Raw genomic sequence first — 12,755 nt, 5'->3', positions numbered from 1 at the left:
GCCACTTAAGACAGCTTCTGCTGCTATCTGTCCTCCCCCATCCCAAGAAAAACCCCTTTCTCCAGAAAATAGCTGACACATAAATCCAGACCTGTGGCCAACAAGGGAGAGTAAAGGAAAGAACGGCATCAGGAGCTACCATTTCTGTAGGACCTACTATGTGGCAAGGAAGGTAGTAATGGCTTATATATGTGATCTTTACAATAATCTCAAAACATAGGCATCATCCTCAATGTATAAATGAGGAAAATACTGTTGTTACTAGAACATAAACCAAAGGTTTAGGAACATCATTGACTTTTCCAAGCCAGAAAGGCCAGCTTGGCCCACAAATCCTTTCCCAATCCCAGCGTCTGACGCCACCAGCTTTGTTGCTTTGGACTATGAGCCTCCACTGTATTTCTAAAACCACTTTCATCTTTCCATTAGGCCTTATGAAGGTCAAAGATTGTATAAAACGCTCACCCCCCTCCTTTATTCTCTTTTCCTCTTTTTGCTGAAATTAAAAGAAACCACAGGTGAAACAGCTGTGGAAAAGGATCAGCTGTGGTATCACTTAAGAAGAAGTTGACTTTTTTTTTTTTTCTGAGGCGGAGTCTCGCTCTGTCGCCCGGACTGGAGTGCAGTGGCTGGATCTCAGCTCACTGCAAGCTCCGCCTCCCGGGTTTATGCCATTCTCCTGCCTCAGCCTCCCAAGTAGCTGGGACTACAGGCGCCCGCCACCTCGCCCGGCTAGTTTTTGTATTTTTAGTAGAGACGGGGTTTCACCGTGTTAGCCAAGATGGTCTCGATCTCCTGACCTCCTGATCCGCCCGTCTCGGCCTCCCAAAGTGCTGAGATTACAGGCTTGAGCCACCGCGCCCGGCCAAGAAGAAGTTGACTTCTTAACCTACAACAGTTAACCCCAGACTCTAATATTCTTATTTTTAGGAGACACAACCTGTAAGCCTCAGATTTGAAGTGAAATTATGCCATCATTCACACTGAAATGATTCAGTAAAAAACAAAAACAAACAAAACCCACAAACAAGTAAAGCAAATGTGGCAAAATATTTACTGTTAACTATAGGCAGCAGGAGTATATCTCAGTATTCACTGTACTATTCTTTGATTATTTTCTGTAGGTTTAACACTTTCCTAATTCAAGAAAGTGGCTTTAATTGCTTCTCTAACTTCCTAGTTAAAGCAAAGCCTAAAACAGCCATCTTCATTACATAGAGCATCATTTTTTAAGAACTTATTTTCCGTATTTAGGATGTTTTTCTAATTTTTAAAATTTTTATTTTTTAGCAAAGCAAAGGTTTTCACTAAACCAAATTCAAATCTGCAATAGCAACTTTCTCTGGATGTAAATATGTTGTTTCCACTGATGAAGAGAGATGTCGACTTACACTTAGATAACAAAAGATTTTAACCCTATACTGTTACTTACTCAGGGTGGAAGAACCTGTTCGCTTTAATTTTTTTGTTGAAACAGAGTGAAGATGGAATTTAAAGCTTAAAGCATTGTGTATTAATAGATAAAGGTTTTAACTCCCCAAGGCTAGGAACGAGACCCTCAGCTTCCAGCTCTAGTCACTGGGATGCTTTCCATGTGACAGGCACTCAAGAAATGCCTGTTGGTGACAACAGCAAGAAGTCAGAAGGAAATTAATTCTGAAATTGTTCTTCCTCTGGCTGCGCAACCTCAGAGCTGGCAGTTTTAACTTCAACTAGAACAGGCATGTGAAAAAGCTGCAGAAACAGACTTCAAAAACACAGATACTTACTTCCCAGAGTTGACTCCTTTCATGTGATCTGTGTAAATATAGATATCAGGTATGAACTTGTTGAGGATGCTCCTTGCAGAATCCACAATCCGGTTCGCCATCTGAGGTGACACACGTACAGAGTACCTGCAGCCTGGAGTTAAGGATGTCATTCTGCTTGAACTCCAGGACAGAAAAAATCAGTTATAAAGCTGGCAAGTATTTGTGGAACTGTAGTAATAAACTAGGACTTCCAAATCTATTGTTTTCCAACTGTATTTACTGAATTAGTACCGTAATTAATTTTTTTCATTATTATAAAAGGTCATGGCGAAAACATCTAAACAATAAAGAGAGTGGAAAGTAAAAAGCTGGAGGTCCTCAACCCCACCCCTAACTTCCTACAGACATGCTTCCCCTAGAAATGGTTCAAGTCAATTTTGGAAGGCATAAAGACACCTGCCTCTCTGCGGGTCATGATCCAGGCTCCTTTTAAAGTACAATACCTAAGAACACTTTGTATTCTCTGTCCATTCCCCCTGCTGTAGCCAATGAGTCTCTCTCTTAAGAACCTAAGCCCAGAACAGACACCACACAGGACCTGGGCAATCCCAATCCACCTCCTGGTATGCTGACGGGAGAAGCAGAAAAAGTTCAGTGAAAGAACATGGTTGCTGCTATTTATAAATACATAAAAAGGTTTTTCTAACTTACAGGGTCTATTTTCTACTATTTAAGAATTAATTACTCCACTTGTGGATAACATAGCCTCCTCACACCTGCTACCTTATAGTTAAAATATTAATAATTAGCACTCCTACAACAGGGCACCCCAGAAAAGAAAGGAGGAAGATATTAGTAACTCAAGTGAAAAGAGTAGTGCTTGAGGAAATGGAAATTATTGCCTAAAACTAGACTTATAACAGAAGCTGGCTTTCCCCAACCACACATGTCAAAGAAAAAATAAGTGTGTATTGAACACTTCAATGTGCAATATGGTCAAGAGATGGCTATATATTTGGAACTAAAAAAAGGGAGAAATAACATGTGACCTTCCCACTATCCTGATACAAACCCCACATGACAAGTCCAACAGGTAAAACGAGGTGTGTGATCTGCCCATTCCAGCCCAGTGAGTGTTCAAGAACTGCTGTCAATAACATATTTAATTTTCATTTGAACTGCAGAAACAAAGTGCTCAGAGATGATTCATGACCTGATCTGGCATCTAGCTTCCTTTTTGACCCATCCTGAACATCATACTAGAAGACCAATCTTCGTCATGCTGGTGACAGTCTCTCGGTGGCTCCTGATCCTCCCATATCTTGTTGTTAGAACCCCCAGCCTGCTCAGTGTGTCCATCTTCAGCTCTGCACCATCAACCCATCCATATTGCCCAAATTCCTCAACCTGAGCTGCTCTGCCCCGTTCTCCCAGCTCTGAGGTCCCAAACTCTCTCCTGAAACCCCCCAGCCAGCACCCAAGTGTGGGCTCCACTTGAACTTACCATACATCTCTCTTCACATCACACATTTTGTTCTTGATCTTCAACAAGACCACACACTCTATAAGGGCTTTACTTCTGTAATCCCTCCCAACTCTCCAATACACTACTTTTATACTCAGAAATGCTCAATAAATATTTAACTTGACTCAAAGGACAAACCTGAAATGAGGAAAGAGCAAAGAGGGACTTTTCAATACACACACAGCCCAGTTGCATCACCATCTCTTCAGTCCAGAATGTACTTTTGACCACAGACAGCTTAGACAAACAGTCCTAGGTCTCATACCCTTTGGACCAAGTGGGTGCTGTCCTTCTGAGGTCTGAGGCTACCTACTCTCCCCAGGAAAGCATAAGAGATGTCACCATCCTAACACATAATCCCACAGAGCTCATGGCTCCCAAAGTTCTTTCACATATATTATCACCTTACTTTGCGCTCACAGTAACTGTGCGTTGAGAGCCATGGTTCTGAGTTCTAGGACTTAACATTAAAGACAACTAAGACAAAAAACTAAGACACTTGCTCAAAATTAAACAGATCTGACTCCCAAAAAGCATCTTCCTCCTCTCACCCATCCCAATATGGAAACATGAAGTGTAACGCACAGTACAAATTCAGGGCCAACAGAACTCTGTATTAGAACTCAGGCGGTGAAATGAAGAAGGCAAAGGAACTTTAAAGCCAGATACATCGAGTTGCTTAGAACCATCTGGCTTGGTACGCATGTCCTACTAAGGACTGGCTAAGAGCCCCCAAGTTCTAGAATGAGATTATCTCTGTTCAAGTCCCAGCTCCAGCAAGCTGCATCATTCCAGGTTAATTGTGCTAACTTCTCTGTGCCGTCATTTCCTAATCAGTAAAAGAAAGATAATCATAACACATTCCTTACAGAGTTTGGAGACGTAAATGAAATAAAATGCATGTAAAGCTCTTAATGCCTAGTGTGTAGCAGGAGCCCAGCAAATGTCAGCTATTGCTTTTCTTATTACTCATCCAAGATTCAAATCCCAAGCAGAAGTTCTTATTCTTTCAGGAATCAGAGAACTCTCTGAGAAACTGATGAAAGCTATGGACCCTCTCCTGAGAAACATATATACTCACAATTTTGCAGAAAAATTTTCAGGTTTATGAACCTCCTAAAGCCCACTTATGAAAACCATATTAAGAACCAATACCAATGTATAAATCCATAGCTACAGTCCATATAGGACTCCCACTCTTCCCCTTCCCCAATGTACCATGTCAGAGAAAGCTAAGAGGGATACGTGTGTGTGTTACAGTAGGTGGAGATAAAGAAAGATAGCTTGATTCTCAAAGTACCTTCCCTATAATCAAGGAAAAGAAACTAGATTATCCGACAAATTCCAACTTAACCCCCTTTACTGCCAGCTTTTTCACTTAATTCTCATGTACCAAATCATGAGCTCCTAGGATAGCACTGCAAAACTGAAACAGAATGAATGCTCCTTTCTCTTACGCCCCACATAAGGCAAGGGTGAGAAACAGAGTGGGTGGCGTTAAATAAAAGGTAACTACTGTCTAGTCACAGCTGCTGGCAGGAACCAACACCGGCTCCCTCTGGGCCCTGGCTGGTAGGTCATCTTGTAGAATGCAAGAGGGAAAAGATACACTTTGGAAGTAATTCAGTTAAGACCACAAATGCACACAAGAGAGTGAGCCTCATTCTCCCAATTTGAGCCCTCCTACGGGAAATACAACCTCCAAGCTTAGTCCAGTAGTCAATAAGCCTTGCAAGGAAAAAACCACAAAACCAACTCAAGCTTTTTCCAAAGGCAGCTCTTTTTTTCCCAGGCTCCAAAACTGGAGAAGAGGGTGATCTCCATTCAAATCAACATTCCTTTGAGGTGTTTGTGAAATGGGCAGCTCTGCAGAGCAGTGGCTGAAACATTGGGTTTACAGACAGGGATCTGAGCAAGGGCACTGTGTCAACTGTCCTGGGGAGCTGGGATGAAACCTCTATCAGTCAGAGATATATTGGGGATGATTTCTGTGTCCTATCCCCTGCCTCCAGGGAGGGAAGAACTTGGGACCTCTTCCTGGCTCAGGTTCTACACAGGGAAGGTTCCAAGAACATTAGAGGGAGAAGTCAGGGAGGAACAAAGTTACACCCAAGGTGCCCGGCACCGCAGCTCTTTTAACTTTTATATTCTCCCCTGGAAAACCCTTCCCCATTTCCCAGCACCATCATCAAAGGACACGAGCCATCTGCACACCCAGAGAGAACAAGGGGGACCCCACTGTGATGAAAACCATGTTGTTATGACCAGATTGTGTCAAAACAGAGCACACTGCCAGAAATCACATTTCCAGACTACAGAGACTGGATTCCAAACAAAGTTCACTGCCGCCAATACAGCATAAAGGAAACACATCTCAAATAAGGAGGAAAAAAACAACTACCCCCCAGACAAACCCAAAATAGTACTGAAAGTGTATTCCTGTACACTTATTGGAATGTATTGGAAAGTGTATTCCTGTACACTTACTACACTTTGTTTCACCATTGCCAAAAATGTTGCGGTTAAAGCCATTAACCGCAGTGTATTTGGCAATGGTGAAAAGCAAAAAACAACTCAATGGCCATCAACAGGGTTTGATTTTGGGTGACAAGGATAGTAAAGATGTGCCTTCACAGTGGGGCATCAATGGTGGGATACAATGCATCTGTTAATAAGAATGAATTCAAGTAGGAAAGGCACATTGACTTTAAAAACATACACCTAGTTACACTGCATTTCCATTTCTTTGTAACCTCATTAACCTTATTCCAGCTCCTCTGATTTGGATATTAGAGTTGAACATCACCTTAGAAAGTTGCCTGGGCAATTTAACTATACATCAACCTCAGGGCTCCTAGGAAAGGAACATTTCTCCTTTTGCCCATTCTCTCCTGGTACACACAAGGCTTGACACTTACACGGGCTAGGTTAGGGGACAGCCATGCAGAGAACAGACCATAATCCAGGAAGGCTTTGTTATTTTGTATTCCCGTGCTTTTGATAATCCTTAAAAAGAACGTCAGGCAGCAACCCAAGTTTGAGCTTCTATCTTAACTAGCACTCTCTCTGCCCATGACTCTGCAGCCCACCCTACTCCCTGCCCTTCACCACTTACTGCTCAAGCTATTTGAGGCCTCTGAAAACAAAGTCCACGCTACACCTCTCTTCCTCCAAGTAAGATCATACCCAAACCTCCTGAGAAATACAAAACCTGACCTTAAGCATCCACTCCAGCCCTGAGAAGCAGGCCTTCTGGCCTACCCCTCCTTGTCACACTCCCGCCAGGAAAGTCATCCCACAGCCCATCTTGCTCTATGGCCTCCAACACCTGTCCCCACCCAGATCCTGTCAGCACCTAGAATTTTACCACTTTTAATATCTGAAATCCCAAAACAAAACTCCCTAAACACAATCTCTTGTCCTACACAGTACATGTATCTATTTCCACTAGACCTGATCTTTAAACCTGTTAAAAGTTTCTTGTCCCTTGACCTACTTTCTCCAGGCTGGTGAGCCGCTGTGACGATCCTCAGTGAAGAATGTACTTCCCGATGCTCCAGCACCCACGCTCCAACTGTCTCCCTGTAGGACCCACCCACCTTGCCAACCTGCATCCATCCTTGGATGAAATTGGTCCTCCCACATTCTCTACTCCTCCCTCTAGGCTGCCAATTGCCACTGGACACAGCCACATGGCCATGCAGCTGGCACTGTGTTAACATTTCACCTTCGGCCAGGACCTTCGTGCTGTTCCACAGCCTTTTTCTTATCTTCAGTTATGATGCCCCACTGTGAAGGCACATCTTTACCATCCTTGTCACTCTCTTATCCTACCCTGCCCATCCCCTTACCCTCAATCTCATCCTAACTCGGTAACAACTGAAAAACTCACCCCAACCCCCTTCCACTCACCTCCACACAGCTCTACCTGGAGCCACCCTTACTGTATGCCTGTGGCGTTGAATCCATCCTCTCTCAAGTAAGAATAAAAAGAAGAGTAGCAACCATTTACCCAAAGCTACTTACACACCAGTGCCTGCTACTGTGCAACTATAATCTCACTTTACCTTCATGGCAGTCCCACACAGCAGTTATAACAGGACCAAGATATATAGGCAACCAACGCTTAGGGCAAAAATGCTTCCATTGGTGAGTGGCACAGTCAGCATCAGCACCCACGTCTTTCCGACTCCAGCACCCGGGCTTTTAATCAGCTCATTAATTTGCTTCATCGGCATTAACAACCTACAAAAACACTCAAATCCTTACCAATCTTTTTGTAAAAGGGAGGGAGTCTCCCCCGCTCTCGCTTCATCAAGTTACCACCTCATCCTTCCTTCTCCTTCTCTTTCCTGTCAAGATTCTGTAAACAGTGGTCCCCACAAGCCGCCGTTTCCCTCCCCTTCACTCCACAACCCAGAATTAGTCCCTCAGGATCGAGATCCAGCATTCTTCCCCAGGGTATCAGTGGCAGCCTGCTGCTGAGTCCCTCAGCTTTTCCCCCACCCTAATGCTAACTCCTCAGGGCCTTTTAAGGCGCTGACCTGAGCTTCCAGGAAGCTATGTTTTGTTTATCCTCTTCCCCACTCTTACTTCCCTCCTTACTTAACTCTTGCTTTCAAGTTTTGGTGGCCTCTCAGGGTTCCACCATCCTTTCTTTGCATTCTGCATAGTATCTGATTCCAGCCACTTTCAGCTCTTCACTGGCTCCTGCCTGTCTTCATGCCCCATTCTACCATCAAATGCCATAGACCAACCTGAAATCCGGTCACACTTCATTCCTTGCCATTCGCTAGAACCACTGTGCGCTGCCACCTCTTCTCAGGCCCATTTTTCTACCTGAAGCACTCCTTCTTTCTCACTCTACTTTGCAACCCTCTGTTCTTCAAGGCTCCTTTCTATGGGAAAAAGTAAAAGTTACATGCCTGTACTTCAGAGTCACACAGACAAGGTTCAAATCCTAGCTCTGCAGTGTGACGTTATTAACAAATTCCTTAAGCTTTTGACGTCTCAGTTTCCCCATCTGCAAAAAAGGATGTAAGTGAACTCAAGAGTCAATCTGAGGCTTAAAAGCATGTAAAGGGACTACTGAAGTAGAGGCAGAGTAAGTACTTAATAGTAGATATTGTTCATTATGATTACTCCCGCCTCCCCAGGTCCTCCAGACAAAATTGACCACTGTCTACTCCAGGCCCCCACCCCACTGCACACATCATTTTGCATGTTATATCAGAACAGTGTGTTTTCATATTTGGATCCTTCACTGAATGATGACCTCTTCTGAGGGAGGAACTGCAGCATATTCATGGCCCCCAAAGCACTTGAGAGAGGATCACATACATCTCACACACAGCCTAAATGCTAACTGGAAAATTAAAAAATAAAAAGAATGACTCAATCAATGTAGTCATGGTGAGGCAGATAACAGAACATCCTAACTCAGCCAGCAATTATGATTTCACTATTAAGACTTTTCAAAGTTGTAGTCTAAAATGTAAATAACCTCAGGAAGAAGTAAAGCTGTTAAGTCATTCTTATCTTAGTGAGGCAAGAAAAAAGAAAAGAAATCCAAATAAATGGAAAGGATACGCCATTCCTCTAATACGTTTGATTTTTCCTGGATCTGTGAGTTGAATGGGCTTCAAGACCTTCCTTACAGGACATGAGAAAACCACTTCGCCTCCTCCTCCAGGAGGCATTCCCCGTCGCACAATCTACACAGAGAGTGAGAAAGATGAGGTGAGGATGCAGCAAAGCAATGGATTACCCTGACACCCTGCCCAGGAAGGTTTACACCAACAGATGCTTCTTTACAAGGCATAGCTCTTCCATATTAAATCTGTCATTCCCTTCAAGACCAACAGCACCTTATGTTGGCTCCTAGAGAGTACACGCTCAGTGTGTGTCAAAGTCCAAGTCTATTACCCAAGTGGCTGTGCCACTCACCTCTTTAACCCTGAAAAGGTCACTTTTTTATCCTTAAAATATGGAGCTGACCTAGTCCATCATCTGAGCCCATTTCTTAATAATCAGAAACCACTTTTTCTCCTCCCATGCAAATAACTGATCTACCAAAACATTATTAAATAAAAATGAAGTCATTTCCCCCATTTAAAACATGAATGTAAAAGGCAGAGATGCTAAATGGTTTACCTCATTGGACTGATATAATTCAACAATATACAGATGCTTAAATTACTTCTACTAGATTTTGGAAATACTGAAAATTCTCAGGGACATCCAGGCTGGGAGCCCCTGAATATAAATTATATCCAGATCATTTAGATCAGAAAGCTAATATGGCCCAAATCTATTCTCCACTGCTTGCTAGCTGAGGGACATGGGCGGAGCTGTTGTGAGGAGAAAAGGAGTTAGTCTTTGTAAACTGCTTAGAACAGCCCCTACCGCAAAGTAAGTGCAACAAAACTGTCAGCTACGATTGTTATTATTAAAGGGTCCCTTGCAGTTCCAAGTCTGCAGCGTTTACTTCATGAGCCCTGTGAGTCTTCTGATAACTGGTGACCTCAAAAGTGACACACATACACTGAGTCACACAGCCCTTCCAATGAGTCAGTGGGAAAATGTTCTCCACAGGAACATATGGTCAACAGTTCAAACATTCTTACCTTCAGTTCAAATGATTCACCATCAATCCCAAATTGTTTCAACAAAGGGAGTGCTGTTGCCTTAAGAACATCAACCTATGAAATTATTTCAGAAAAGAAAAGTTTAATTAAACCTTCGGCAGAATAGAAGAGTCAAAAAAACAAGTGAGGCTTAGCAACCAGGTAGATGATGCAGTGTGGTAAACAGAAAGGATGCTGGCATATAACTGAGCGAGTGGGCTGGCTCTGCCTGAGGAACACTGATTTCACAAGCCACTGGGCTTCCCTGAGCCACACTTTCCTCATTTATGACATGGAGACCTACCTTACAGTCATCATGAGCATCGGAGGCATAATACAAAAAGCATGGAGAGACTGGACTGTTGTAGAAAACAAATGGATGGAGAACCTTACTCATTTTTTTTTTTTTTTTTTTTTGAGATGGAGTCTTGCTCTGTCGCCAGGCTGGAATGCAGCGGTGTGATCTCGGCTAACTGCAACCTCTGCTTCCTGGGTTCAAGCAATTCTCCTGCCCAGCCTCCCGAGTAGCTGGGACTACAGGTGCACGCCACCACACCCAGCTAATTTTTGTATTTTTAGTAGAGACGGGGTTTCACCATGTTGGCCAGGATGGTCTCAATCTCTTGACCTTGTTGATCTGCCCACCTCAACCTCCCAAAGTGCTGGGATTACAGGTGTGAGCCACCACGCCCAGCCTGGAGAACCCTACTCATTCTTATAGATATAAACGCTACAGAAGAAAATGTTTTCATTAACATTTGTCCAGTATGGTTATTTAATGTTTAGAGCTGGTAGCATTCTGAGTCAAAGCAAACCAAATGAACTATTCAGCAGCTCACCTAAGAATGCCAATGATGAGCACCACACAGGCAGCTAAAGGGAAGGTGATGGTTTTACATGGGAGTGGGGAGTGGGGGTGATGATAGCCTCAAACTACAGGAAGCAGCACAAACTCAAAACTACAATTACAACATCCACAGTTAATGGCAAGACTTTGCCGCGGGTTACTGTTATCTCCTCCTGCATTCCGAGCTCCTAGGAAGTCTGGGGTCTTTCTGATCCATTTGCGGATTCCTGATAAGGGTAGAAAGATGACATTCAAATCATGTACTGTTATCTAACGAGTCGGCAAATGTTGCCTCAACTGCTACATGGGAAAGAAAATTACTCCATTACTTGTTCCCTTCTTGGACCTGTCAGCTGGACCTGTGAGGGTGGGCACCACACAGAAGGCATAGGAAAAGCCCTAGTCCTGGTCCCAGCTCTGCTTCTAATTAGCTATGTTGCCTCAGACAAGAAAATCACAACTAACTGAATTTCCTTATCTCTAAGGCAAGGGGCTCAAGCCCAGCTATCTCCAAGTTGCAACCAACTCTAATAGGCTAAGAAGCTGCAACTAAATCTTGTGATATCAGAAAATTACCAGACGTAGGAATGACCTGTGAGGCCTAAGAACATGCTTAGAATGGATCAGGTGGGGCAAGGGAAACTAGGAAAACCATTAAAAAATTAGCTAATTTTAAATATTAAAGCTACAGCCTGAGCAACATAGTGAGACTTCAATTCCACTAAAAAAAATTAGCTGGGCGTGGTGCACACCTGTGGCCCTAGCTACTTGAGAGGCTGGTGGGAGGATCACTTGAGCCCAGGACTTTAAGACTTCAGTGAGCTATGATCATGCCACTGCACTCCAGCCTGGGAGACAGAGTGAGACCCTGTCTCTAAAAATAAAAAAATAAAGCTAAGCACACTCAAAAACTTAATATATGCATTTAGCATTGCCAGATAAAGAAGAATACAGCTGAGGCTTAAGGGCAGCAGGGGAGAAGGGCAAGTCAGATTCTGAAAAAGCAGGGGATGCAATGCTGCAGTTACTCTGGCCAGCCACCGGCTCTCCTGAGGGAAAAAAAAGGTGAAAAAACACAGCCTTCCTTCTGGCTCATCCTTCCTATACCTTGAGTCACAAAAGGTGAAGCCAAATTTACTTAGTTCAGCCAGAAGCCCAAGGGTAATTCCAGGTATAGTCCTGTCCCCTTATCACTCTCCATCTGACATGGAGGACAAGCAACTTGGTGCAGTGGGACAAGAGCAGGAAAAGCAGATAAGGGCTTGGGACCTACTCTGCCTCTCACTGGCTGTGAGACCCTAGATATTTCCCTGTCTCCTGGGCCTCAGTTTCCTCCTGTGTAAAATGAGAGGCGGGGCTGAACACTCTACAGTCTCCTGCAGCTTTGCACATTCTAGTTTTAGCAGAGTGATGGTGGCCTGCAAGTTCTGCTTAAGGGAAACTGATCGGTCCACTCTGAGGTCAGAGAGAAAAGGCAAAGCTCTCACCGAAGTGGCAGCTCAGGGCAAAGGCATTAACATTACAGTGCAGTCAATCAATCAAAAGGTAAAAATGTAATCAATCTATGCTTAAAAAAGGAGGGGGGGAGAAAACTGCTCTCCAGTTACCTTGTCTGAAACACCCGCCTCACTGAGTTGGTAGAAGAATTAAAGAAATATGGATATACACATACATACATATGTACACCTAGAATAATGCCCAGTACACGGTAGACATTATTGTACTTCTTTTTCTTCTCTAAGAGGGAATTGGAAAAGAATGGAATCTTCACCCACCATTGGAGCAGCTTGTTGGCACCAATAAATAATTACTGGGAGCTCTGGTGCCACACCACTAAGAGTCAGGAGACCTCCTAAAACTTTTCTTCTCTTTAAAATTTCTCCCCACTTTCTATTCTCTTGCCTCTAAGGAAAAAATGTCTTCTTCCTCTTCATAAGACTCATTCCATCACCTCTGTTTCCAATCCTTATCCCCTCTGGACTTCGGCAAGGACTCTCTGCTCTTTT

The 12,755-nt window shown here is 43.5% G+C and overlaps 1 protein-coding gene across 3 annotated transcripts in view; it reads right to left on the bottom strand.

Annotated features, from left to right (window-relative positions):
* Positions 1–12,755, bottom strand: part of RCL1 (RNA terminal phosphate cyclase like 1) — a 65,941-nt gene that overhangs the window by 19,199 nt on the left and 33,987 nt on the right. For 2 of the 3 annotated variants that reach the window (XM_033237247.1, XM_033237248.1), the window contains 3 exons: positions 9,903–9,977; positions 8,866–8,990; positions 1,770–1,895 (listed from right to left, as the gene is read on the bottom strand). In XM_033237247.1, coding sequence (XP_033093138.1) covers positions 1,770–1,895; positions 8,866–8,990; positions 9,903–9,977 — 326 coding nt within the window. Of the gene's footprint in view, positions 1–1,769; positions 1,932–3,255; positions 3,349–8,865; positions 8,991–9,902; positions 9,978–12,755 lie in introns of those variants that run through there. The other variant, XM_033237249.1, reaches the window with a different exon arrangement.

Source organism: Trachypithecus francoisi, unplaced genomic scaffold, assembly GCF_009764315.1.
Source record: "Trachypithecus francoisi isolate TF-2019V2 unplaced genomic scaffold, Tfra_2.0 Lachesis_group16, whole genome shotgun sequence".
Classification (NCBI taxonomy): Eukaryota; Metazoa; Chordata; class Mammalia; order Primates; family Cercopithecidae; genus Trachypithecus; species Trachypithecus francoisi.
Note: the sequence above shows the minus strand (reverse complement) of the source record. Positions and strands in the feature narration are given on the sequence as shown.